Here is a 26,300-nt window from a genome sequence, read left to right as displayed (position 1 = left end):
CTTGCACCTCACCTTTGACCGAGTTCGACCCCGTTTTCTCCCATCCGACCACTCCCTTCGGATTTTATTTCCTATGTTTTTGACGACCACCTTGATCTTCGACACATCTGTGATCGACTTATGATACCTCGCCAGCTGGCATTTCTTTCTGCGACTAATTTCCTATTTCCTTCTACCGTCGTTTAATCATCCACCCCGAGCTCCTGTATAGTGCTACGGGAGTGCCACGCTACACGCCGTCCACACAGTACATATCGACATACGGCTCAATCAGGAGATAATCTTGACATGCACGCTCGCTATTGGAAGACAAGATCTGGCATGAAGAAGCCAGAGCTTGGCTGCGAAGAGAATGTTCGTGCAGGTGTACATACATAAACCACGAACCTGGTCGGCTACTGGCCCGACTATAATGTATGGGGGGGAAATGGAGGTTAAAAGACTAATTTCCTATGTTGGACAATGATGAGATGAACTTTCGAATTACTTGTGACTATCCAGTAGACATGTAGAGCATACCATGGAGTTCAAAGCAGCGGCAGCTACTTTGCATGTAGTACCTCCGCAGCGGACCCAATGAAATCGCGGCCTGTCGCACCTCCGCTCCGCTACCCACAATCCACCCATTCCGTCCATCGCGCTGCTCCTCCGCCGCAAATCATCCCCTCACCCACTTCGCCAACCCCTCAACGCCAACCACAACCCCAAAAACTATCTACAATGGACATCGACGACATCCTCGCCTCCGTCGACCGCACGGCAGACACATCCACCCCGGAGTCCACCGCCCTCGACCACCAATTACTCACGCGCTTCTGGGTCGCCGAGCGCGCCGTCCCAGAGCTCCTCCCATGGCCGGCGTCCTTAATGGAGCGCATGATGGAGCGCGTCAGACGACAGGTACTCCCACTCCCCTCCTCCTCCCAGATCGCCTCTTCTTTCCTTCCACCCCCACAATCAAACTAGCCTATGTACTTATACGAATGATGTAGATCGAATCCATCGAAGATCTCGCCGCCTCCTCCACCGACCCCATGCAAACAGCGAACGCCGCAACAACCAATCTCAAACTCTCCATCCTGCAATCCGACCTCTCCCGAACGCAATACCTAATCCGCTCTCTGCTCCGCCAACGTCTTTCAAAGCTCACGGCGCATAGCATGCACTATTTACTTCTTATATCCCGCCCCGCCTCCCAACCTCAGTCACAATCGCAAACAGATTCCTCTAGACCGGAGGACTCCATCCCCGAACCCCCGGATACAGAAGAGGATGAGGATACATCTCCGCTGTCGAAGGAGGAAGTAACCTTCCTGCATGCGCATCAGACATTACTTGCTGGACATTACGGTTCGTCGTTCTTGAATTCTTTCCCGCCGCAGCTGCGCAGGTTGGATGATAATGCGGGCGGGACTAGTATGGTGCAGGGGCCGGATGGGAAGGAGGTGGTTTTTGTGAGGTGTCTGGTCGAGGAGAGTAGGGTTGTGGTGCCGCCTGGCGATGGGGTGGAGGTGGAGGTTGAGGGCACGGTGTTGAGGATGGGCGAGGTTTGGGCGGTTAGGTGGGAGGGGGTTAAAGGGGCTTGGGGGAGGGGGGAGGTTGAGGTACTGTGATTTTGCTTTGCTTGGGTATTAGGTGGGGATGAATTGGGGATTGGGGGATTGGGGGATTGCATTTGAGGCGTTGGGATAGTGATACCTTTGCATAGTGCATATGCCTGGATTTGATTTTTTTTCCTTACCCGAGGAACGGAATGAGTGCTACGCTTGTTTAACTTCATAGAGTACTGCAGTCAGTCTCATGTGTCAATCATTCAATGCATCACTCATCACTGCATATCGCTTCGCTCGTCCTGATGCACCGGCATCGCCCCCTCCATGAACACAAACCCGCATCAGTCCACGTCAAATCAAGTCAATAAATAACGGCAATCAAACGACCAACATCTATGTAGGCTGAAACGCTTTCATTCCGTGTCCCCACACCGTGCGCCATCGCCGCTCAAGTCCAAGACCAATCATGCTCAGTATGATCAACGCCACCGATGAAACCAAAGGAAACAACCGTAAACATGAATGAAAACTATCAATGGTACTAGCGTTAAAATTCGCTACGCCACATATCCGTAAGTAGGTGGGTCCTCTTCAACTCGCTCGAGATACTCCCGATCAATCAAGCTCTCAATGCGCTTTTTGATCATGTTGACGTCTGGCACGAATCGCGCCGACAGCTGAGAGAGCACCTCGGTCATGAGTTGCGAGTGGATTAGTGTTTTACGTTGTCTGAAGTATTGGTTAGCGAAAAGTCAATATGGTAGGACATGGAGCTGGGGACCCACTTCATGATTCTGACAATGGCAGCCTCGATGCTGGCTCCGCGCTCCTCACTCATCTTCTTCTCCGTCTCCTTGCGCTGGTCCTGGTTCTCGACCTTGTTGGCACTGCCGCTGACAACGCCGATTCGGACCTTCATGAACGGACTCTGGAACTCGTTGTTGAAGACAAATTTGTCTGTGGGCTTGACGTCCTTGCTCATGGGGTCTTTCTTCAGGACACGAGTCTTGGGTGCAACGGCCAGGGATTGCAAGTTTCGAATCAGATCGTGATCGGGAATACGAGTGCGTGCTTGAATGTCCGTATAGGTGAGAGACTCGCCCGCAGGCACATCGTTGAAAAGTAGCAGAATGATCATGGCGTAGGTGGAGACGTTGAGTTCGTGTCGCTGGACCTTGCCATTGGCTCGTTGGAAAGTTGCGCGGATGTCGGCCGTACCCATGCTGGCTTGCCACGACAGCTTGCGGCCATTGTGCTTGCCAAGGTAGAATTGTTCGAAGCTTTGCTTGACGCTGTCAACCTCCTTGGGAAGGATGGGGGGAAGTTGGACCTCGTCATTTCTCGCGTTAGACATGATCTCCATGGGCCACATCGTACTGGTGAGCACGTTAATATCCAGCTCGATCCGCCTCTGGTCGGGGTCGCTGGACTGTCGCATGTGTTCCTTGTAGCTAGATGTCAGATCCTCAGATATGGTCATGTCCTTGAACATGGACTCCAGGCGCTGTGTGAACTGGTTGCCGACTTCCATCTTCATTTTAGAGATCATCTGTCGCTCGGCATCCATGCTCACGGAGCGCTTCATCAGCAGACGACGGGAGAGATGCTTCTTGTAGTATGCCTCGAACATGTCCTTGTCTTTGATGTAACGCAGAAGCGTGATTCCATTGTCCAGCAAAGTATCAATCTCGCTATCTGTCTTGCCTTTAATGCCCTTCTTTAGGTTCTCGTCGAAGAAGAGGGATAGGTATTCAGAACTGCGCGAGTCTCCACCTTGAGACAGGTTGATGAACTCGGAGAAGCTGCTGGTTATCGCGCTTTGTAGAACTTGGTCAGACTCAAACGCATTCTCCCAGATGTTGTCAAACTTCTGCTTCAGACGCAGAATATCGTCCACCCATTTAATGGCAGCCATCGTCTGCAGGTTGACTGGTTTCTCAGCTGGCTTCTTTTCACCAGCTTCAGTCTTCTTGCCTGCACTGGGAGCCGAGGCTTGTGATGCAATTGCAGAGGAATTAATTTCTTTGCCCATCTCGACAATCCGCCTCTGCACGGCAGCGGTCAAGGGGCTCTTTTTGTTGTCGACCCGTGCGCTGAGCACGTAAACGCTTCGTAGATTGTCGATGCGATCATTGTCCAGCATGGTCCTGACACCGGTGCCCTCGAGTTTCACCACCTCGGCGATGTTGTTTCTTATCAGCTCATTATCGAGGACATCCTTAATCTTCGTCTTGGTGAGGGATGACAGCGTGTCAATACACCGTTCGGTCTCCTCCGAGAGACGCTCTGTGGCGACCTTGCAAAAGGTTGCAGCATCGCCGGTCTCCAGTAATCGCCGCCCTTCAGCCTGGTAGAATTTCTTACTAGCTTCCAAGAATGCCGGCTCAAAGACAGTAAGGTACAACTTGGATGATTCCTCCTCTGTAATAGTCTCATAGAGCCCTTCCAGCATATACACGCAGTGTCTGATCAAAGGCCTGTCGATTATGTGCCCTGACCGTTCCAATTGTAGCATGAACAGCACAGTCGACTCCAAAACATCGTATACGCTCGTTCTGGTGTCCGGTCGAATAGGAGCACGAAGCACATGGTCTCGAAACAACGCCATTGATGCCACATAAATGGATGGCTTTCGGTGGTCCGTCGACATAACACGGTCCTGATGGATGAGATTATCCTTCAGTTAACGCGGATTTTCAGTGCAGATAAAGGATGATAGACTTACCATATACATAAGAACATCCGTAATCATTTTCATACACAGCTGATGATCCTCCCAAGCTTCCTTGAGCACTGCCAGAAATCTCTCTCCTGCATCTCGCCTCTCATTGGCTTGGTCTTGCGCATCTACCAGCTGCCTCGCCAGCAGCAGACTGGGCGAGATGGCTCCGGTCACCAACCTGTGGACTTCTGTATCTAACCAGTCACGTTCCAGTTGTTGAATCCGTTCGTACAGTTCCACTCCACGCATTCCCAGAACGATGTTGTATGACTTGCGGTATATCTCTTCGAAGGACAAAGCTGAGGCATCTTTGGTGTGAATTTTCTTCAGCGAGGTGGACAGTTCATTCCAACTTGTCTCGAAGTCGTGACCCTTGCTCCCTGCCATACCCTGTTGTTGCTCTTATTAGCATACCGTCTCGCTGAACCCGATTTCGTTATCGAACGGAACTTTGCCCCGTGCATGAATACCACAAACTATAGGCCACAGAGAAATGTAAATAAGTAAGAAAACCTACCCTGCGCGGAGCACGGATCTTGTTCCTCGCTCTTAAAGACATATTTGAATCCCTCAATAGATATCATCCAGCGTAATGAATGATTGACAGCTCTGATGCGCGGGGCAATCCTCGCCGCACAGAACAGTGACGTATCCGGATGCTCAAACAATGCAGCCAACGGACAGCTAGGTTATCGTTTTATATCCCAGAAATCCACCGGTTCAACAGTCGAGGCCTTTGCCACACTCATCGAATTGTCGCCTCCTTCACGGTCGAGGGGATGGCAAGAGGAAGAGGAAGAAGTAACACAGACTGAGACCGCGGAGGCCCGAGCTGGAACAACGAAATTCCGGCGCAAACTCCGGCTTTCCTCCGTCATTTGTACGGAGTACTTCTCTCGGATTCTTCTGTTCATCAACTCATCTTCATCTTCTCAGATATACCTACCAGTTTTTCATCAATTCAATAATCACATACATCTATCCAACATGCGCCCATTCACATCTCTCCCCCGCGGTCTCCGCACTATCCAGTCCTCTCTTCCCCGCGCTACCATCACCCGCGCCTCTCAAACATCCTCCCGGCCATTCACTCAGCTCCTCCATCGCCAAACACCAACAGTCTACTCCCCGCGGGTCACTGCACACCTCACTACCACCAGACTCAACTCCTCCTCAGCAAAACCTCTAACCGACCGCTCTCCCGACGCAACAACCGACGCCCAAAACGAAGAACAGAACCGTCTCCGCCGTGAACAGGAGCCCGCATACCAAATCACATTCACCTGCAAGCCATGCGGAGAGCGTTCCTCACACCGCATGTCGAAGCACGGATACCACCGCGGCACGGTGTTGATCAAGTGCCCCTCGTGCGATGCTCGTCATGTCATAGCCGATCATTTGAATATCTTCTTCGATAAGAAGAGTACCCTTGAGGATATCTTGGCCCGGCAGGGTGATAAGTTGACTCGTGGGTATGTGGACGGTGATATGGAGTTTTGGGACGATGGGAGTGTTAACAAGAAGGAGGGCGAGAGTGAAGGGGAAGAGGGGAAGTCGGCTTAGACTACTACTACACTGTTGACTTGCCTATGCATTGTGTTTGGGGTCTGGAAAAGTTGATGAGCGTTTGGCGTCTTGGTTGGGGTTGATATCAATCATCATTGGGATTGGAGTATGTACACTCTGCTCTTGGGATATACATTGTACTTTTATAGATGAACGGAAGGTGAAGATGAAGACAAAGAATCATATGTACGATAGATAGACAGCTCATCTTAAACATGATCGATCTCCTATTCTCCCAACGCCGTGCGATTTTGGTATAAACAAACCCTGTATATGCAACATGCAACGCTATCCGTCTACCAGCCGCGTCTCTTGCTGCGATGCTCCGCTCCCTTCTCCTTTCTCTTCTCGCGCTTGCGGTCGTTCCGCCGTCTCTTGTCCTTCTCGTAGCGCTCCGGTTCGGTGACGGCTTCGATCCGTCGCTTGACACGTCTGTCTTCACGTCTCTCCTTGATGGAATCATGCACTTGCGCCATGATCTGCACGTATTCGGTCGTTCCAAGCTTCTTCTGGAGAATGTCCAGGACCTCATGGCAGTTCGAGACCAGGCCCTTGTAGGACTCCCGGAAGACCTCGTCCGATGAGCGAGGTGCGGGGATACTGGTGTCCGTCATGTGCTGCAGAGGGAGGAGGATGACGGGCAGGGAGTCACGGATCTGTTCAACTTCGAGATGGCGGCAGAGCGAGGCCAAGAGACCGATGGAGGCGGTCTTGGGAATCAAAGATTCAGCCCGCGTGGTAAGCAATTCTCTGCGCAGGATAGAAGATGTCTGCTCGAAGATGTAGTGAATGGCCGTTTTCGTGGTACCGGCTTGACGTCCAGCCTCGTCCTCCGCCTCATCCTCGCTATCGCTAGCGTCCGAGTCGAGATCCTTGTTGCCGGTCTTGGCGAATGCAATGCCGTTCTGAGCGCAGCATCGACCGAGGAAAATAATGTTGCGAACCGACTGCATGGCGAGCTCCTCGCTGACTGCTGGGGTGCGAAGAGAGCGCAAACTGGCACGGATCAGCTGCAGCATGGCGTCCTTGTCAAGCGACAACCCCATGGAACCAGCCAACGGGATTGAACCGTATCCATTAGCAGCATTGGTCTTGGCCAGGTCCGCAAGCCATGTGCCGACGAGGTTCGCAGCGCAGGTCTTGACCCAGGCGTGAGGGTAGAACAGGCATTCGCGGATAGCGGCCCAGAGTTTGGTGCGCTCCTTGGCCAGCGCAATGGCCGGTACAGACTTGCAGAGCTTAGTGTAGAGCTGAAGGGAGAAGTAAAGGGCTTGCCAATTCTCAGTCTCCTCGGCCTTGAGAACGGGTTGCATGATGGCCGGGAGCACATCCACGACAAACCGAGCCTCTTTATCCTTTTCGGTGCCTTCCACTTCAAAGTAGATTCTCATAGCTTGTAGGCCGGTGCTGGTGAGAAGCAAGTTGTCCATTTGCTCCAGCCAAGAATGAAGAGGCGTGAGCATGGCCTTCATCTGCTCCCTGTCTGCCCTGGTGTAGAGCTCTCCCAGTAGAGTACCCGCCATTTCTCTGCACTCAGGCGCGTCGTCATTCGCCATCACCATGACCACCGGAAGGAAGAAGGTGCTGACAATATCTTGCGCCAGCTCGTCTCCAGTCTTGGACAGCAGCATGTGGATTGCCTCCATGACTGATTGGCGACCATCCTGGTGTTTGTAATCCAAATTCTTGGCGAGGAAACTGAGTTGTTTGGTCCAGCGATTCTTGGCTTGCGGGTATTCGATCAAGAAGTGAATGTAGGTGCCACGAGCGAGGTCCCGGGCAGCACGAGTCTGGTTAGTGACCATCATGGTAGCGATGCTATCCATCAGTTCGTACACTTCAGGGACCACAAACTTCCTTGCCATAACAGCCCGGATGAAGTTGAAGGTGACACCTTGGCGGTCGGGCTCTTCGATATCGGCAGTGACACGTTGAAGAAGGTATGCAAGATGTCCATCTCTGAGCTTAGTGCTCTTTCTCTCACGGAGCATAGCCGAGACCAACTTCAAAGATGCCTGCGCGGCCTCCGTGTTCGTACTCGGGGCCTCCTTGATCACCTTGACTGCTTCCGTGAAATAGACGTGAGAGTTGCTGTCAAGCTCGGGGATCGGGAGCTTGATGATTGTTGACAGAAGACGAAGAGCCGAGATCTTGACTTCTTCGTGTGCCTGGACCAGCGAATCGCCAATGATTGGGATGAATCCCTTTAGATTAGCCGGCGTAAGCAGGGAGCCGAACTTGCTCAGGATGGCACGCAGAACATCGAGAGAAAAGCGTGTCAACTTGTGGATGTAGGAAGAAGTAGTGCCCTTCTTCTCACCCCGCTTGGACCCGCGTAGGTCGATCTCCAGGTTCTCTGCCTGTTGAGACTTGGGGGCCTGTGCCTTGACTTGAGCTGGTGCACTATACGTCTCCTTGATGACTTCATAACAGAAGACAAGGATATCGCGGCTTTCGACACCAGGGTTTCTCAAAAGACCGACACCAATTCTCCGCAAAAGCTCGTCGACCTTTCTCACAATGTTGGAGGTAAGCTTCTCTCGAAGCAGCGATTGGAGCGGCCGGACCAAGTTGGCCAGATTAAGCACTGTGGAGTTCTTCGCCAGAAGTTCCATGGAGTCGAAACTCTTGCTGCTCTTAACTTCCTTCATCTTACTCACGTATTCCTCAGCTTCCTTCTCCTGGCCAACAGTGCCGAACGTGTCATCCATAACAATAGCACTCAAGTCGGTCAAGCAGTAATCCAGGTCACCCTGCTGAAAATCATCTGTCGTCGCCACGAGCATCGAGTGGACTGTGAAGGACAGAACGTGAAGCTGGTAACCCTTGGTGAGAGTAGTCCGAAGCTCTTTCAGAATGTAGCCGAAGTACGATGGGCCCAGCAAAAGGGCAATATCGTTCAAAGTTTTCCGAGCAGTGTCCCGAGTTTCCTGAGTACGACTTTTGAGAATACTGCATACATCCAAAAGGACAGGTGGGAGACGGATGGACATATCGTCCTCGGGCAACAGCTTGAGCAGCTTGATCGTTGTGACCGCAGCGGGTAGACGCAGACTCATCTGTGCCTCGTTCTTGTGGTGGATGAAGTCCGTCAGGAAGGGGGTAAAGTTTGTGGTCAGCTCAGTAGCAACCTTGGCCACAGATGGGATAGACCGAGCAAGCGTAGAAACAGGGCTAGAGGTCTCAAGTCCATCCATTCCATCTTTAGCCGCCGCTTTGATTGTGGTATGCTGGTTCATGGCGTTAGTCAAGGCATCAGCCATCTTGCCCAGAAGTCTAATGATGTTCTTCTCCATGTCGGACTTGCTCTGCATGTAGCCGCGGTATCTCCGGAAGATAGCCCTGAACTGGTTCCAATCCAACCATTCTGCAAGGGCTCCGATTGTTGTTACAGCTTCCGCGATAAGGTTATGAGTAGCCTCGTCGGCTTCCTCATCAAAAACAAAGTGCTCATTGAGGGGAATGAAAATCGTGCCTGATGTTCGAAGCCTGAATGTTTCCTTTGCCCGCCTCGCTGGCAAGACGGCGAAGCGCCCGCAGACGACGATGCTGCTGAATATGGAGAACATTGTTGAAGAAAGACGCTTCTTCATCGTCACCGACAAGCAGAACGTGCAGATCCTGGACGTTAGAACGGTCTGGATTCAGCTTGACAAAGTAACCAAGCGCAGTAATGAACTCGGACCGAATGAGCTCAGACTTCTGGCGAACGCCGCTCTGCAGAGCAGGGAACAAGACGTCTGCCACCAGAGGCTCGAAAGCCTCAACATCATTGAGGACTGCCCGTTCCATGAATCGACGCAATCCAAACGAAGCGCTTGACCGAATCGAAAGTTCCTCCTCATCCTTAACCTGGTACAACATGTTGTAAAGAAGAGGCCGCCACTGCTTGGCATTGAGCTTTTCCCACAAGTTTTCATTCACCTCCCTAAAAGCTGATAGGCGGCGGTCATAGTCCACCTCGAGTCTCTTGGTAGACATGGAGTTCAGGTCCTCGCAAAGGGCAGCGACCTGAACAAGCTCCTCGTCGCGTTTGGCGAAAGCAGTAAAGACACGGGCAAGAACTTCTCTGTTGGCATTGTCCTTGAAATAATCGAACATCGACGACACTGCTTCAAAGACTTCCTGGGACAGATTGGCATCCTCTTGCGGGTTGAACAGAGGCAAGAAGTGTTCCAGGGATTTAAGCAGGCCAGATTTGGTCCTTGGAGAGACGCGGTCCGGAGGCTGACGGAGTAGATAGGTAGTGATACTAATAAGACTAGTCGTCTCCTCCGAGGACTCCACGCACGGCGCGAGCAGAGACAACGTCTGTACGCCAGAAATCAGGACGGTCCGGGAAGGACCACGCTTGAGAAGCCTGCTGAGATGAGACAGGGTGTGCTCAATATAGGGCGACAAAACCTCGGAACGAATTTCGTCGGCAGGGATATCGCTCATCTTCTCCTGCTCCTGAAGCTCCTTGCCGGTTGAGAGATTGATGAGTGGCACTAGGATCTCGTCCATGACAAAGACCTTGACTTCATCCCGGGCCGAATCCACACCCAGGCAGTCTACGACCTTCTTCAGCAGAGCATCGTTGTATTGGACAAGGTAGAATGATGACTTAGGAGCAGAAGCCCAAACATGGAACAACTTGAGGAGACCTGACACACCCTGAGCCGTTTCAGTTGCAAAATTCTCAAGCCTGGGGTTGATCACGTCCTCATAGATTGTGCGCACGTAGGGCGACCAGTCCTGATCCTGAGTGTTAGAGAAGATAAGCTCCAAACAACGGATACATGTGTGTCGGATATTGCGCAGAACTGTTAGCAAACGTCCCTCTGGCGTATCGGCAGCAGGGGCCTGGTCCTTTTCTATCTCGCGGCATGCCCGAACGAGACAGTAAAGTACCACCTGCATAGACTTTTCTGCATAAGGGACCATCCGGCTTTGAAGCGTCTCGAAAACGGTTTCAATCATCTTCAGCAAACCAGTCTGGCGTCTAGGGCTGACAAGGTCTTGTTCGAAAGCCTGCTGATTGACCTGGTTGTCCTGGACCAAATCGAGTTCTCCAAGCGCTCCGAACGAGACCTGCATGAAGATTTCAAATTCCTTATCCGGTAGCTGAGACAGCGTTCTGAGGACAGCCTTTCTGCGGCCTGCTTGGCCTGCCTGGCTAGAGCTTGCACCGGCCTTCGAGATCATACGACCATACAGAAGCCGGAGGAGAACAGGAACAAGCTCGACCCGGTGAGCTTCTTCGATCAAACTATCGTCACCACCAGTACGGACGAACACAGAGAGCTCATCCTTGAAACGTGACTCATCCAGGATGTTCAGAAGGTTCTCTTGGTAAGGGGTGATGCTCGCAGACTTCCAGGTGAAGAGGGCCTTGAGTGCAGACTTTTGGATCTCTGAGTTACCATGGCACAGCAATCCCATGAGGGCTTCATGAACCTCCGGTGCCTTATACAGCACACGAGGATTAAGGAATTTTCCAAGGAGGCCAAGGAACGACAGCCGATCATGGAAGCCCCAAGGGATATAGGCGTCAGCAGCGTCAGACTCAGCACCGGTGGGAACATCTTCCTCGTCACGCAGAGCCCAAGAAAGGAACAACGGAATAACTTGACGAGACTTCTTCTCAGCAATATTCGGTACAGCGTTGAGAACACGCAAAGCCTGGGTCCTCGGCGAAGCCGGAATAACTCCGGTGAACGTGTGGTCCTTCTCGAATCCTTCAGTCAGTGTCGTAACTGGACTCTCGGGGTTTTCGAAGTATTTAGAGGAGATATCCTCAATTTTGGCTGCATTGGAGCAAGTATAATGTCCTCCGACGTAGGACTCGGGGTCCTCCTCCTCCGCATCTGTCGTTGCGTCACCCGACCCCCTCTCATGGAGCCACTGGAAGGCTAGGTCCGAAACTATCTTTTCGCCCTCGGGATTCTCACACATAGACTTCATGGCAGCAGCAGCATCATCCCACAGAGGCGCCATCTTCTTGGACAACAAACCAAAGCAGAAATTGGGGAGCAGTCTAGCCATCCATCTGCGCGAAACGACCTGCGGATAAGCTAATGCAAGCTTGCGTACATGCATTGCCAGAACCCTAGCACTTTGCAAGGTCAACGGGCTCTCCTCGATCTCGATTGCCAGAGAGACAAGTTCGGCATCTTCTCCGGAAGCCAGTACGAGTTCCCGCAAAATCCTCAAGGACAACAACCGCAGCTTGTGGGAGGGACCACTAAGATTAGAGATCAGGACTTCCGCAAATTCTTCAATGGCTGAACCTTTGATGTCGATATCTTTATTGCAGGCTGTTATGTAGTCTAACGTGGCCTGGAGGAAGACCGGGAGGCGAGAGTATTGGGCCGCGACCTTGCTAATACGGTCCCAAAGAGTCTTGTCGAGTTCATTAGCAGCCGTCGCAAGGTCCACATAGGTCTTGAACCCTTGGCCCAAGAAAAGCTTGGTTGTAGCGGAGGTATCAGGACTCTTCTGCTTTAAAACGCGGACAAGATGGCTATGAAGAGTGCTGGTCATTTCGGGTATGAGAGACGGTTCTGCTGATAGCGACAAGGCGCTGGGAAGTTTGGCGTAGGCGCTGAGTAGAGTAACTTCAGTGTCGTTGTGGTCAGACTTGCTGAAGGTGTCTTTGACCCGGGATTTCCAGGAAGCAGGACAAGTGATGTATCCAGGCTTGGAGACCTCGGACGTGATGCAACCAGCCGGTTCAACCGGAGCAACGCCAGGCAAAGCTCGTGCTCGTGTTCTTGCCATGAATTATTGACAAACTTTTGGAAATAAGGGAGGACAACACTGTGGAATCTCTCCGGTCCCCATTCCGAGAATGTGGCACAGAAAGCAAGGAAATGCGTCGAGAGTTCGTCCTTGCTAACAGCATCCATGATCGAGCGCATAAATGGCAGCATCTCATCCATCGGAGACACTTGGAGCGCATACGCGACTGCAGTCAGGAGCTGCGGCGTGGCCTCAGCATATGCGCTAGGTGCACCCGCAGCGTTCTGGAGCAGAAGGAGCAATGTCTGGTGAACAGGCTTCCAGTTCTTGACTCTGGTACCCTTGCGAGTCGCAACACACAGGAAAATCAGTCGACAGCATGCAGAGGCGTGTTGCTTCTCTCCTTTGCGACAGTTCTTTTCGATATACGTTTTGATGAGGTCGAGAATCGGTTCGAAAGTGTCCGGGGTAGTGCAATGGATGATGTTTATCACAACTCCGCTTGCAACGTCGAGTCCTAGACTACCCCGCAGATCGTCGCCCGTTGAGATATTGTCCAAGATACAGCTGAGAATGTCGGCTCCGTTGGAGTGAATTCCGTACTTGACACCCTTGATGGCATCGGCAAACATAGCCATAAGACCTTCCTTGTACATCTCCACATTGTTTCCGTCTTCGGCCGCCTGGCGTAGATCATCAAGTAGGAAGGACACGGCGCGCTGGAGAGGAGTTGTATTTTTGTAGTAGACGGGGCCGGCCTTGCGAATAAGAAATGACATGGACTCAGCGGCGAAGCGGGCAACAAACGACTTTTGGCGCTCTTTTCCGAGATACGGCGTCATGATACCGAGAAGCTGTCTAAGATCGGGCACCAAAAGCCGGGAAAGGAACTTGAATATCCAGGCCAAACAGCTGAAGGCCCACTCGACGACCTCGACATCGGAATGGCTTGCGGCAACGGACGCCACCAGAGTGACCGCCGTAGCGAAATGCTTCTCGAACCTGACTCCCAAATCCCGCGCGAACTGAGCCATGAGACCCAGCAACGGCTCCATAGACAAACTGTCCCTCTTCTCAATATATTCCACAAGCAGGTTCATGATCTTGTCCTCGTGGTACAGGATCTGAGCCAAACTCTCGCACAGCGGATTCACCTTGCGGACAAATTGGACGAAATTGTCCGACAAATTCAACTCGACCCAGTGCTCGAAGGCGGACCGGAAATAGGATGAGGTCTCATCGGCTTCTTCCCCAAAGCTGGGTCGGCGCACACGATGGATAGGGTCGATCTTCAACTTTGCGACACGCTGGGAGAACGGCTCGAATCGATGCGACTTGGTCGTCTCTGTCCCACCCTTCACGCGCTTCACGGGCTTAGCCCGCGAAGATGACGACGCTGCGACCATCGTGTATTATGATGGCGACGAGACGAGCAGCGTCGTTACAAATAAATCGTCAAAAAGTCAAGGGGTGGGTATCTCCAACTCTCCCCTCTGCCTGTGTAATAGTATAGACAAAAAAATTCATCGGGTCCGCGGCAACCTTCTTCCGGTGCGGAGATTAGCTCACCGCCCGGCCTTATGCAGTGTCTGCGCTAGCCACATCAGGCTAGGTGAGCATCACGTGCTATGCAGGTGGCCCAAGCTCCTCGAATCCATTTTTGGCGATTTCGGCATAACTCGAATATTCCTCGTTCAATAGCATCAGCTGGTGGAGCTGCAAACGCGCATTGGCATACATTTTTCATTATCTTTTGACTTCTACCAGAAGGCTCTTTATCATATCTTGACTTTTACATATTTCAGTTGCAGCTACAGACACAATCCCGACATCACACCCTAATATGTTAAAGCTGCTTCTTGCATCATAGTACTAGTATCCAGTGATATTCCCCTACTCCATAATGGCGTCGAAGATGTAAGTCTAGCTCAACTCACTTTTCAAAGTACTTCACTAACTCCTTCCCAGAGTCGTCATCGGAGACGTCAACTGCGAACTGCAAGACGTCTTCACCAAGCTCTCCAAGCTGCATATCAAGCAGAACTTCTCCTTCGCCATCATCGTCGGCGACCTATTCGGCGACTGCTCCACAGAGCACGAACTCGAGCAGATCAGCGCTCTGCTCCAAGGCAACATCGTCGTGCCTCTTCCCACCTACTTCACCCTGGGTAGCAGTCCTCTCCCCACGCGCATCATCGAGGCCATCGAATCCAAGGACGAAGTCTGCCCTAATCTCTACTTCCTGGGTCGTCGCGGCACCCTCAAGACCTCCGAAGGCGTGCGTCTCGTCTCCTTAGGAGGCACTCTCGACCCCGACTCCAAATCCTCCGAAAAATACCACCCCTCTTACACCGAATCCGACGCGCGCGCCCTCTACGGCGCCCACCAAGCCGACATCCTTATCACCCACCAATGGCCCAAGGACATCCGCGTCGGCTCCAAAGCCCCCTTCCCCGACACCGACACCCCCCCAACCGAAGTCCAATGCGTCGCCGACCTCTGCTCAAACCCTTAAACCGCGATACCACCTCTTCTCCTTCAGCGCCTTTCTTCTGGGAGCGCGAACCCTTCTTCCACCTCCCCACCGAGGACACCGACAACCCCGACGCCAAACCCCTCACCCGCTTCATCAGTCTGGCCGCATACAGCAAAACCACCAAAACCAAATGGATGTACGCCTTCACCCTCGACCCCAAGGCACCGCCAGCCCTCACCATCCCCGCCGGCACAACCGCACCCCCCTTCGCTCCCATCCCCACGAAACGCAAACCCCTCCAATCCCAACGCGACTCCTACCACCGCTTCGCCGTTGACGACGATCACGACAACCGCCCGCGCAAAAGACGCGCTCGCGCGCCCCCTCCAGGCCCAGACCAATGCTTCTTCTGCCTCTCCAACCCCAACATCGCAACCCACCTCATCACCTCCATCGGCGACGAAGCCTACCTCACCACCGCAAAGGGTCCCCTGCCCACCTCCAAGACCTATCCCTCACTCAAGTTTCCCTCCCACATGCTCATAATCCCCTTCTCCCACTCCCCCACTCTCTCCAGCATCTCAGACCCCACATCCAGACAATCCACCTACGCCGAAATGCACCGCTACCGCTCCGCCCTGCACTCCATGCTGCGCCACCGCGCAAACAATTCCCTGGGCGCAGTAACATGGGAAGTCTCCCGCGGAAACGGAATCCACATTCACTGGCAATTCCTCCCTGTCCCTGCTGATCTCGTGCGCCGGGGCCTCGTCGACGCGGCGTTCAAGGTCGAGGCTGAGAATCTGAAGTATCCAAGATTCGAATCCCAATCTCAACCTAATGACGGTGATGAGAGCGCGGAACCGGGTGACTTCTTCCGCGTGTGGATTTGGGAGCCTCCGCAGCAGGCTGCTGCTTCAGACACTGAAACTGGAGCTGAGGCTCAGCCTGAGAATAAGGAAGAGGACGGTAACAAAGGAAGTGAGAAAACGCTCCTCCTGCCACTTAGTCCGGACTTCCGGTTCGATTTGCAGTTCGGACGCAGAGTCATGGCCAAGTTGATGGGGTTGGAGAAGCGCATTAATTGGAAGGATGATGTGCAGTCTGTTCAGGAGGAGGAGGCGGATGCGGTGGCGTTTAAGGAAGCTTTTAAGGAGTGGGATTTTACGCTGGAGTAGTTATTCCCTAGGATATTCTATATTGGGATGAGATATTCTGGGTATGTTGATTTGGGTTTTTGTAGTCAGTGTACTAATGTATTATATGAATGAAAATATTTGCTGAAGATTTCATTCTAAATTTATGTGTTGAGACTTAAAAGATGGTTGCATATATCTTTGGAGATAGTAACCGGATCAACGGTCTTGTATTTCTCAAGATTGTTCTAGTAAAGCCACTGAAATAACCCTGTACAGGCATGACAGGTGCCGTTCGTTATACTTTCTATCATTTAATTCAAGCATACATCATGCAGAAAGGATTCGGTTGGGTCATAGCGGGCTGGAGGATCGAAGGGTAAGAATTTGTATGTACAAGCGGGGTGAGAGAAAAGGGCATTAGCCACTAGGGTGCCCTGGTGAAGCGAGAGGAGGTGCTCTAGAGAAAGAGACATGCCGGGTGAGGCATCACTGGTCTAGCCAATATATTTGGCTGTTAGGATGTGGCCTGAAGCGGCTTGCTTGGACTTCCAGGCTTGATTGGAAGCCTACCTTGAGGCGTGAGTGCCAGTGCGTCCATCACGCTGCTCCCATATGGAGGGACGTGCCAAGCACATGCGAGTAGGGTCAGCTTCGGTCATGAGACCGGTTGCTGAAAATATCATGGCTACTGGGGGTGGAAGGCGACTTAAAAGTTGGTAGGCCTGCGTCCGCTCTGCAAAAGACTTGGGGGCCGGCCCGGCTCATTGGCTTCGTGAGGCGCAGGGGTCGTAGAGAACGGAGGAGGGGGCGATGTGGGAGTCGCTGGAGACATGTTGCGGTACGGCGAGGCCTGGAAGCCTGGAGAAGGCTGGCGGTACGGGACCGGACGAGGCGCACTCATCGCCGAGTGGAGCGTCGGAGCTGGAGAGAATGTCCTGTTGATCGGCATCGGCTGTCCGTACGTGCCTGTATCCGGAGGCATCTGGTGCGGCGGCATGTAGTGCGAGTGCGCAGGCTCTGGTGGCATATAATGCGGGTGCATGCCGTCCATGGGCATCTGATATGGCTGCATGCCGTCCATAGGTGCATGATGGGATTGCGTCGCGTCCATGGGCATATACTGCGGTTGCGTGGTGTACGTGGGAGCCGGTGACATGTTATGGAAGCGGTCTTCGTGGGGATATTCGCTGTACGGCTGGTGCTCGTATGGAGAAACTGGCGGAGGCGACCGTGGACCAGGCGCGTGGTAGCCATAAGCGTCCGGTCCATCATATCCGTCGTATCCTCGAGGCTCGGAATGGTATGCGCCTGGTGCAGCAGGCGTTGCGATCCTCGACGGCGGAGGGCCGCCATAGCCTCCTGTAACAGATCGGGCACCAGAGGGCATGCGACGAGGCTCCTGGTTCGCATTGCTCAGAGGTTTCATCTCGAGTGATTCCGCGTGGGGGTCCTCATCCTCGACCTTCTTTGTCACGGCACTTTCCCAGGTAGGCATGGCGGGCAATGCATCCTCGTCAAACTTTCCGTGTGCCGGGCTTGACGGCGTATCGAACCGTGCCACTTCTGCTCCACGGTACACGGGCGGTGCCTGTGGTTGGTAGGGCGTCTGATAGGCATTGTTCATAGGTGCTGGCATTGTCGGCATAGCAGGCATGGGAGGCGGTTGGTCATACTGGTCGTCCAAGTATTTTTGCTTGTTCCTCTTCCTCTTGAAACCCGGGCAGCACTTGAAACAACATCCACAACAGCATTTGCAACATTGCACACCACAGCACAGGCAATTGATCACACAAGCGATAACGGAGAGGAGAATCAGCGCTGCGATGATGATAGCGACGATAACAGGCCACCTTGATAGTAAACTGGGTCAGAAACATTCAAAAAACAACGATTGAAAGAAACAGAAACTCACTTGCAGTAAGCCTTGGACATGCACTTGTCCCAACTAGTAAACGTACTGGCGTCGGACTTGAGATCGCTCACAACATCCCTCGCCCACAAGGGGACGGGAGCCTTATCCACCGGACTCATTATCCTGGCAAGACGTGCGCGATCCACCGGGAAATCCTTCGAGTCCCACAGCCGACCAAAGACGGTATAGAGCGTGTTCCTGACACACAGCTGGCGCGGTCATGCAACAAAAGCACAGTATGAGATAAGCGACTATGCACCAAGGGATAGTTCTTCCAATCCGGTTTTCGAAGTAAGCAGTTTTAATGAACGGTTAGCAGAGACACATCTGGCTTTGTCTACTGTCACTGATTCGGTATCGTAATGAGTGGCTCAATTTGCGGCGTTGCGCGACAGTCGCACCGAGGAAGGGAGGGAGAGGAAGAGCGCGCAAATGCTCAACAAGGCGATCGGAATTGATTCAAGGAGAGACACACAGTAACTGTGTAAGAAATAGTGATAATCTATTCTTGTAAAAAGGAGAGACTTCCCCCAAAACAGGGAATATGAAAGAGAGAGATCCGAATCGTCAGATGAAGATGGACGAGAGGAAAGGCAATGAATGTGGAAATTAATGATGGTGGTGGTGGTGTGTAGTGCGGACCGCGAAACAGTGCGCCACCACAGCCTCCCAGGGGAATTGGGATAGATTTATCGGATCATGTGCAGATCGCCAGGGAATCTGCAAGGCGGACACAATAGCTCGCCAGATGCGATTCCTCCTCGGACCACCAGCAAAGGAAAGACTTTGGTCGTGAGGGATGCAAAGGTCGTCCCTAAGGCCGAATGAAGGGAAGGGATGGGTGGAAGGGCGACCGAAAGAAGGCAACAAGAAGAAAACGAGGGATGCAACAGCGGGTTCAATTGGATTTAAATTGGGCTGGGGAGGAAGAACAGGCACTCAACTCAGGAACAGGAGATCAGCGCGCATTGCGGAGAGCCACTCACTGGCTTTGCTTGTCCGCCCATCGCAATTGAATTCAAGCGAGAAGCCTGTATTACACTGCTATACACAGGTAATCTCACTCTGGATCAAGGTGTAATACCAGCGTCTGACCGGGTCAGGGAGGGTTAATCTGTCTCGAACCCAGCTAACCAGCAGATGAAACCGCCCGTTTCCTGCCTCGCCGGACCCTCTCCACTGCTGTCGATCTCTCTCATCGCATGGCTTTTTCCGGGTTTCCCTCTTGCTCTTCTGCTGTTCCAGCATGCTGCCCCTTCTCATTGGCAGTCGCGGTGTCCACCCCAGCATGGTGGCATACATAAAGGGTGCGTTTCTTGGGGCACAGTCAGCCTCCCGAAGTTCGACACAGTAGGTCCTTCTTGAGATATTCTCCGGTCAATACGAGAGACATAATGATACTTGAATACAATCTACTTCCTTACTACTTGAAGGCTGCCAAGGGAAGGGATGGAGGCTCTCTCCCTCTCTCTCTCCATCCCAGCAGTCCAGGGGAAGGACAATCACTGATCGCTTCTCACCCCCGTTCGCCCTTTCGCAGACTAGTTTCGATTAGGCGCGGGTTCGACCCAACGAACAGGATACGAGTTCGCACAGAACAGGCAGATATCGGCATCCTCGCTTTTGACAGACGGGTCCACCGTTTGATGACAAACATCGCTCTTCGGAACGGTTCCTTCCTCCCTAATATTATTGTAGTATTGTACTTTGTAATAAGCTATTCACGTTGTGTTGGTGTCGGCCTCTTTTATGTTCCTGCTGCCTTCACCTCATATATCACACAGCTCAGGACAATAATTGCAGTGGAAAAAAAAAAGGTAAAAAAAGAAAAATAGAGAAAAAGCAGAATGATAAATTGAATGTTGGCGCCATGATCATAGACGGTAAAAAAAAAAAAAAAAAAAAAAAAAAAAAAAAAAAAAAAAAAAAAAAAAAACACTACCCCGATAAGCCATTATAGTACGATTACCATGAAATTTGAGAAATAGGCACAAAGAAACTCATAAACCCGTCACACGTTGGCCCCTGGTATCCCTCCTAGCACGGAACGCTATGAGACGCAGAGAGCGACAAATATCCCAATAATTGATCATCGAAGAGACGCCTGGGTAATTACATAATAGTCGATCGCAAGGAACCCCCTTGGATCGGGTATCTGGAGACAGAGAGGAGAAGAGAGAGAAGTCGTTTCACGGAATACTGGTCGGAGCGTTACACCTTGGAAGTCGCCTCGGGAGGAGGACCCGGTGGTGGCTGGTACACCCGTTCGCCACCGTGGTATGCAGTCGGCGGTTGTTGGAGCTCGATTCCCGTCTGCTGGCCTCCAAAATATCCATAAGCTTGCGGATGAGGGGTGTATTGAGGCGGCGGCGGTTGTTGGTAGTAAGGGTCGGCGTAATACGGTCGTTGACCTTGTTGCTGTGCTTGTTGCTGAGACTGTTGGAAGGTCGGAGGAGGGCCGGCAAGCCATGCGGTGCCGGGGTGAGGTCGGAGCCCTTGTCTGCGCCGACGGCGGGCGTTGTAGCATCTACCGTACTCGTTAGTCTCCAATCAAAGCGGCAGAATCCTGGACCAGGAAGATGAGGTGCATACGCGAAGAGGAAGAAGATGATTAGCGCCACAGCGACAATGACTGCAAACGCGATCCAACGACCCCAATCATACCAAGTACTGCCATCACACACTTCGCCATTGACGGTGTAATAACTACAAGAGACGGTCAGCCACCCGAACTAATGTACCACAGCACTAGGGGCCAGTCATGATTGATGAAGCCTAGAAAACGCTCCAACCAGGGATGATCAGGCAGACAAGCCAGCCATAAACATACCAGTCTCGACGTCGAAGTAGAACACCCATGGTGGCTGCACCTCTCTATCCGAGGCCTGGGGGGGAGGCGGAAGATGACGTCGATCAGGCGGTACAGGGAACAATGAGTCTAGAGCGAAGTGGAAAAGAAAGTATGCGACGGCAGGTCAATATAGACAAGACCGGTGGGAGGAGAATCGCAAAGTTTCAGTAAACCCTTCAGGGCGAGGAAGGGATTCAGACAGGAGTAAGGTAGGGGGGGAAAGGGAAGAAGCAGTGAAGTTCTTCTGGGCGTCTGAAGGCAGCAGCAAAGCGAAAGGAACTGCACGGGTAAGTTATTATGGGGACCGGCCGGCGATTGGATAATGTAGGGCTGGAAAAGCCGGTGCCAGTGTGGCTCAGTGGCTGGGCAAACACCCGGAACGATGAATAAACTTCTAGTTGTTGGTGAGGTGATCGGAAAGGAAAGGGAGAAGAACGAAGGGGGAAAAATAAGAAATAATAAATTATGAATATTAATGAATTTAAGAATAAAAATTTTTTACTTCTTTTCCTGAATGATGGTGGCCTAATACTTAGTTTAGTTGGACTAGACAGATCCAACCATTTCCGTTGAAGAATCTTTAAGCAGACTAGTAAGTCATCCATCCCAAAAGTTCACTTCGGCAGTGTTTGACGTAGTAGTATTCTTTTCCCTTCCCACCCCCCACCGCTGGCAAAGTGTCGTACGTATTCCACTTCCAAGTAGCCACTCGACACATCAAACGGTAGCAGTGAACCAGAATATTAGTAAAAGAGAGGGGAATAAAAGTTAACTAGTTTGCTGTTCCGAATTCCGACAGTAAACCATAAATGAATGGTTCATGAATCATTTAGATCTACACACCGCGTTCATCCACCGTTCCTGCCTGACCAGACCGGACCTCTTCTCCATATTGATTGACACGACTTTAACCAGCCACTAAACTAAGAGTGTCAAGAAAGCGAGAGGATACTACTACGTATCTAAGACCTTGGATCGCATCCGGTGGAGCCTGTGACTGCAACGACCGGCACTAGACTAGTCGATTATCCTATCCACCCACTGCTGTCCCTCCAAAATTCGGGTGCCTGTTCTCAACTTGTCCAATTATTCAACTACAACTTTTCATCGCGTGCCTCTTTCATCCACTCGTCTCTATCATTTGAGTTGGAACCACTCTTCACCACGTCTTGTCTTGTCTTTTCCCCTCAGTTTTCCGAAAAGTCAAGTCAACCGAGACATAATCATGTTGTGCTTGTCCAATTTTGGGTCCGCTGCCAGCGCACCTATTATCATCGTTGAACGGTCGGTAGGTATTTGGTGCCTCGGCACGATACAGATGCTCACTAAAGACTCACATCACAGCCACCACGAGCTTTTTACGAACAACAACACCACCAGCAGTAGCAGCAACATCATCTGCTTGACCGCTTCTGCTTGCTACATTGACATGACATGCAATAGATCAGTAACCAAGTAATAATCACTGTACCCATGACCTGGCCTCGATCGCAATCCTCCACCCATTATTGTTTTGCGTAGGGGCAAAAGTAGTATCCGGAAGAATTCTATCCAGTCTCATGTCTCTACGGAGTATTCCGCCGCATGTCCGGATTGCCTTTTCCGGCCATGATTTGAGATTTCTTTGTCGATACTCTCATCTCACGTAAAGAAGGTACAGTAAGCCATGTCATACCTACTTTCTTGCTTACTCTGTCGCTGCAAGCATTTACGAACGCATTAATCCAGAAGTATATCGTTCAAAACGAGCAACTCGATGATTGTAAGGTATCATATCATATTCAACACGCTAGCGTCACAGACATAACCAGTTTCGATACTTAAGCGAGGTGCACTATACAGCTATTCTGCTATTATGATAGCCTGCTGCACCTCTTTCAATTAGTGCTTATCGTTCGAGACATGAATGGAGGCTGGATGAACGGAGCCTGGCAAAGCCCACTCATCTCAATCTTCGGCACTAATTCGGCATACTACCTAGATAGCTCATGTTTCAGGTTTATGGCGGGGGCGATTACTAGTCTCCTCAGTATAGTCTATACTAGATAGGAAGATAGATATAGGATGCTCTGCTAATTCGTCTGTCATTTACATCAAACACGTGAAGATGAGGCTAGCTAGGATTGAGAATTACTACTTAGATAGGTTACAGATAGAGACTGGCTTGCTACTTACAGATTTGAGCGGAGAGTACGGAGTAGATACTCCCTAGAGGTATTCAAATGCTAGTTATAGAGTACCCGTTACTAAGAATGGCTACTGTGCAGATAGATACTTTAGCCACGCCTTCTCTGCAAGTCACTGACTCGAGGTACTTACTATTTGTATAACTACCAGCAAAGGGGAGCCGATCTATACGTAACCACGCAGCTACTTACTTCACAACGCAAGTATCTAAGCAATAGTACCCTGCTCATCCTCGAAATCCATTTACCATCCATCACCCAGTCAACAAATACACCGAGCACGAGTGAGCAGAACCGCAAAGTAACCCGGCATATAACCAGTCAAGCCAAATCATCAAACACGTAACCCAATCACTCTACTACTACTTCGGAAGGAAAAAGAGAGAAAGGATCAAACCGATCCCAGAACCGCCATAAACCTTCGCAGATGCTCCGGGGGAGAGAAGAGGGGGGGGAAGTACAGGTTGTTTGGCGGGGTGGGATTTGCTGGGAGGCTTGATTAGTTCCCGTCTGCGCATCTGCATTGCCAACGCATCAGTTGGTCTGTGTGTGTGGCCCTGTTGGCCATCCTGCTTGGATTATTATTGTTTTTCTTTGGCCCTCAAATAATCAAGATTGCCGCGTCTTTGTCTCTCTCTCTCTCTCTCTGTTCTATCTGTCTTTCTTTCCGACCTTGGTGCTGGGTTCACTCGCCTACTTGTTGGTGTTTATTTACCTGCTACTTCTGCTGCTGCTGCTGCTGGACTGGCTGGTGATCATGTGCCTGTTGGGCATTGATTGATTTCTCCCCAACTTGCTCTCTTTCTTTCGCGCGCGTCTCGATTATCTTGATCGTTGGGCTACTAACTATGCAGTTCTTTCTCTTCTTCTTCGTCCATGTCTGCAACCCACGCGGTTTAGGTTTTTCCACTATGAAGGACTGCCTGAGAAACATAAAATACACAAAAGTACATTGAAGCTGACATCATTGCTGAAAACCAAACCAAATGACTCCATGACAGGGGTGAGGTGCTGAAGATTGGACAAATGTTACGCTGAAGCTCAATGTGTGTCTGGTTCACGGTCGTTCACATCATTACATCGGGGCTGCGAGCCGCATCGTTTTTGCAGTCTACAAGAATACCATCCTGTGGATGGGATTAAAGAAAGAAGATGGTGAAGCACCAAGGGGTTACTCCCCCAGCACTACTCAAGCGGAGTCGCTGACGACACGCCGTTCATCGACTGGCTCGAGCAATTAACCAATGCAGAACAGCATCGAGGTTTGTCTCCTCTTTAGCGCTGATCCCATAACAGCTCACTTCGCGATGAGTGATGGATTTCAGGTCCATCTCGTGGATCAGGTCGTCGACCGACAGCTTCTCCGGAAGGTCGGACTTATTCCCGAGGACCAACAGCGGAATCCCATTGAGCGTCTCTTTGCCCATTAGCTCATGCAATTCCTCCTTGGCTACGGGTAAGGCAGCCCGATCTGCTGCATCCACAATGTATCTGGTCGGGTTGTTAGCGCTGCTAGGATACCGAGACCTGTGTCAGACAAAGTCGAGGCACTTACACGATCGCATTTACTCCCCGACAGTATCGCTCCCACATCGGTCGAAACCGTGGCTGTCCACCTAGATCCCAGCTGGATGGATATTAGATACATTGATTGCGCACAGGCGTCTCAAGGCTCAGCTCTGGGTCACCAACCATTTGAGAGTCACATGGCCCTTTTGGACTCGTTTCGTGTTGAACCCGATCGTGGGAATAGAACTGAAACAAGGTTTAGCCAGACAACCCAGTGTCGCGCAGTCAGGCCAGGCCCTACACGATGGAGACTTACTCTACAGTGAACTCGCCGCCCTATACTGCGGGATTAGCGCCGAGGACCGATAACACGGGAAGATGTTCAGTTGCCGTGGGGGTGAAAAGACATACCGCAAGCACGCGCAACAACGAAGACTTTCCTGCATTCTGGAGACCAATCATGGTGACATCCATCTCTGTCGCCCTGCGGGTGCGAAATATATCATCTTAGCAAATCGAATGATTCCTTATCTGCGGGGACGGGCCGAGGAGGGGGGAACCATTCCCGGAGAAAAAGCGATTACTTATTGGGACGGCGGCCCACTTACCAGAACATCCTCAGGAGCCAGTCATAGATCGTGCGAAAGATACCCGCCATGTTGGTTAAAGAAAGGGTTTGCGCCTTGTGTCGTCTGCGCGATCAGAGCAAAGAGGGTGACGGGACAGTTTAAGTAGGGGGAAGATTTTGACTTGGTGGAAGCAGGTCGAAAGGGCGCTGCTTGTCTCGGCTGGTGGGCGATCGACGACGGGTGGGAGAAATATATCGACACTTCCTGAGCAGAGGAATTTTTGTAAGGTTAAGTGGGGGTGGAGTGGGTTGCTGAAAGGGGAGAACAACTGAGCCTTCTCTTTCCGGGCAGGGAAAAGCAGAGGATAATGTGGGTGTAGTTGGGGAAAGATGCGAGAGGAAAATAGTAGGTGGTAGTAGTTAACCGGTGTGCTGGGAGATAATGGGCGGGTGGATTCGAAAAAAGAGTGGCGGTCGTAGCAAGTTTCCCACGCTCCGAGCAGCTGAGCAGGAAAAGAAGGTGAGGGTGAGGTCGAAGCGGCGCGAAAAAAAGAAGGCGGCAATTTCCCCAGGGTCGGTTGGTTGTTCCCTAGTGATGGCGACAAGAAAAGAATATTTCTTCTTTTGATGCCTCTTTGCTTTGCGGTGAAACTAGAGCTGGTCCGATCTATGGGCACGCATGACCGTTCGCTTTTGCGCCGCCGCGCGCTGGAGGGGAGCGCCTAGTCCTGCCCGGTCCCTGTCAGTTTTAAGCCCAGGTTCCGTGTCAATCGCTCGTATATTCCCCTAGTCCTGACTTACTGAGGAATCGGTAAGAGGGTCAAAGGACCAACTAGTCACGGTTAGTTGCTCTCAGGAGTGGGAACCGGTGGCTCTCAGTCGCACGAGAAAGTCATTAATTATCGACAAACCGGGAAATGGAGGACAGTCCCCGAGCAGCAATGATGATATTATTAACAGCTGCGCTTTCAGATGGCAGCCAATAGTCGCGGCTTAGCCCAGGTAATCTGTCGCCGGCGGATTGATACTACCGGACTAGTTCGTTCGCAGTATCTCGACCCGCCTTATCACCAATATTTAATTATCTTCCTCCCC

The 26,300-nt window shown here is 51.6% G+C and overlaps 11 protein-coding genes across 11 annotated transcripts; 5 read left to right on the top strand and 6 right to left on the bottom strand.

The window, feature by feature from the left end:
- Positions 1-576: 576 nt before the first annotated feature.
- An11g01880 (uncharacterized protein) lies at positions 577-1,613 on the top strand (the record flags this gene model as incomplete). Its single annotated transcript, XM_001394155.3, has 2 exons — positions 577-900; positions 993-1,613. 2 exons carry the CDS (start codon positions 577-579, stop codon positions 1,611-1,613), a joined length of 945 nt encoding a protein of 314 aa, XP_001394192.3.
- Positions 1,614-2,110: 497 nt separating this feature from the next.
- An11g01870 (uncharacterized protein) lies at positions 2,111-4,834 on the bottom strand (the record flags this gene model as incomplete). The annotated part of the gene is made up of 4 exons (XM_001394154.3): positions 2,111-2,282; positions 2,339-4,212; positions 4,279-4,665; positions 4,793-4,834. 4 exons carry the CDS (start codon positions 4,832-4,834, stop codon positions 2,111-2,113), a joined length of 2,475 nt encoding a protein of 824 aa, XP_001394191.1.
- A 428-nt stretch (positions 4,835-5,262) lies between these two features.
- On the top strand, positions 5,263-5,838 carry An11g01860 (uncharacterized protein; the record flags this gene model as incomplete). The annotated part of the gene is made up of 1 exon (XM_001394153.1): positions 5,263-5,838. One exon carries the CDS (start codon positions 5,263-5,265, stop codon positions 5,836-5,838), a length of 576 nt encoding a protein of 191 aa, XP_001394190.1.
- A 299-nt stretch (positions 5,839-6,137) lies between these two features.
- An11g01850 (uncharacterized protein) lies at positions 6,138-13,970 on the bottom strand (the record flags this gene model as incomplete). The annotated part of the gene is given in 2 exon segments (XM_059750088.1): positions 6,138-12,466; positions 12,532-13,970. Coding segments are annotated over 2 exon segments (7,768 nt in total), but the record flags the coding sequence as incomplete, so codon positions are not given.
- Positions 13,971-14,467: 497 nt separating this feature from the next.
- On the top strand, positions 14,468-16,218 carry An11g01840 (uncharacterized protein; the record flags this gene model as incomplete). The annotated part of the gene is made up of 3 exons (XM_059750087.1): positions 14,468-14,481; positions 14,533-15,043; positions 15,124-16,218. 3 exons carry the CDS (start codon positions 14,468-14,470, stop codon positions 16,216-16,218), a joined length of 1,620 nt encoding a protein of 539 aa, XP_059604288.1.
- A 667-nt stretch (positions 16,219-16,885) lies between these two features.
- Positions 16,886-18,210, bottom strand: An11g01830 (uncharacterized protein; the record flags this gene model as incomplete). Its single annotated transcript, XM_001394150.3, has 2 exons — positions 16,886-18,029; positions 18,092-18,210. The coding sequence occupies 2 exons, from the start codon at positions 18,208-18,210 to the stop codon at positions 16,886-16,888; spliced, it is 1,263 nt and encodes a 420-aa protein (XP_001394187.1).
- A 490-nt stretch (positions 18,211-18,700) lies between these two features.
- On the bottom strand, positions 18,701-19,748 carry An11g01820 (hypothetical protein; the record flags this gene model as incomplete). The annotated part of the gene is made up of 3 exons (XM_059750086.1): positions 18,701-19,029; positions 19,156-19,448; positions 19,612-19,748. 3 exons carry the CDS (start codon positions 19,746-19,748, stop codon positions 18,701-18,703), a joined length of 759 nt encoding a protein of 252 aa, XP_059604287.1.
- Positions 19,749-20,302: 554 nt separating this feature from the next.
- An11g01810 (uncharacterized protein) lies at positions 20,303-20,950 on the bottom strand (the record flags this gene model as incomplete). The annotated part of the gene is made up of 3 exons (XM_001394148.1): positions 20,303-20,618; positions 20,684-20,797; positions 20,922-20,950. 3 exons carry the CDS (start codon positions 20,948-20,950, stop codon positions 20,303-20,305), a joined length of 459 nt encoding a protein of 152 aa, XP_001394185.1.
- A 73-nt stretch (positions 20,951-21,023) lies between these two features.
- Positions 21,024-21,958, top strand: An11g01800 (uncharacterized protein; the record flags this gene model as incomplete). Its single annotated transcript, XM_059750085.1, has 4 exons — positions 21,024-21,109; positions 21,133-21,229; positions 21,271-21,351; positions 21,890-21,958. The coding sequence occupies 4 exons, from the start codon at positions 21,024-21,026 to the stop codon at positions 21,956-21,958; spliced, it is 333 nt and encodes a 110-aa protein (XP_059604286.1).
- A 2,387-nt stretch (positions 21,959-24,345) lies between these two features.
- An11g01790 (uncharacterized protein) lies at positions 24,346-25,295 on the bottom strand (the record flags this gene model as incomplete). Its single annotated transcript, XM_001394146.1, has 6 exons — positions 24,346-24,619; positions 24,684-24,755; positions 24,821-24,883; positions 24,954-24,973; positions 25,049-25,121; positions 25,246-25,295. The coding sequence occupies 6 exons, from the start codon at positions 25,293-25,295 to the stop codon at positions 24,346-24,348; spliced, it is 552 nt and encodes a 183-aa protein (XP_001394183.1).
- Positions 25,296-25,573: 278 nt separating this feature from the next.
- Positions 25,574-26,150, top strand: An11g01780 (hypothetical protein; the record flags this gene model as incomplete). The annotated part of the gene is made up of 4 exons (XM_059750084.1): positions 25,574-25,579; positions 25,672-25,778; positions 25,863-25,963; positions 26,062-26,150. 4 exons carry the CDS (start codon positions 25,574-25,576, stop codon positions 26,148-26,150), a joined length of 303 nt encoding a protein of 100 aa, XP_059604285.1.
- Positions 26,151-26,300: the final 150 nt, after the last annotated feature.

This window comes from Aspergillus niger (genome assembly GCF_000002855.4).
Source record: "Aspergillus niger supercontig An11".
Taxonomy (NCBI): Eukaryota; Fungi; Ascomycota; class Eurotiomycetes; order Eurotiales; family Aspergillaceae; genus Aspergillus; species Aspergillus niger.
This window is presented reverse-complemented; position numbering and strand designations above follow the sequence as displayed.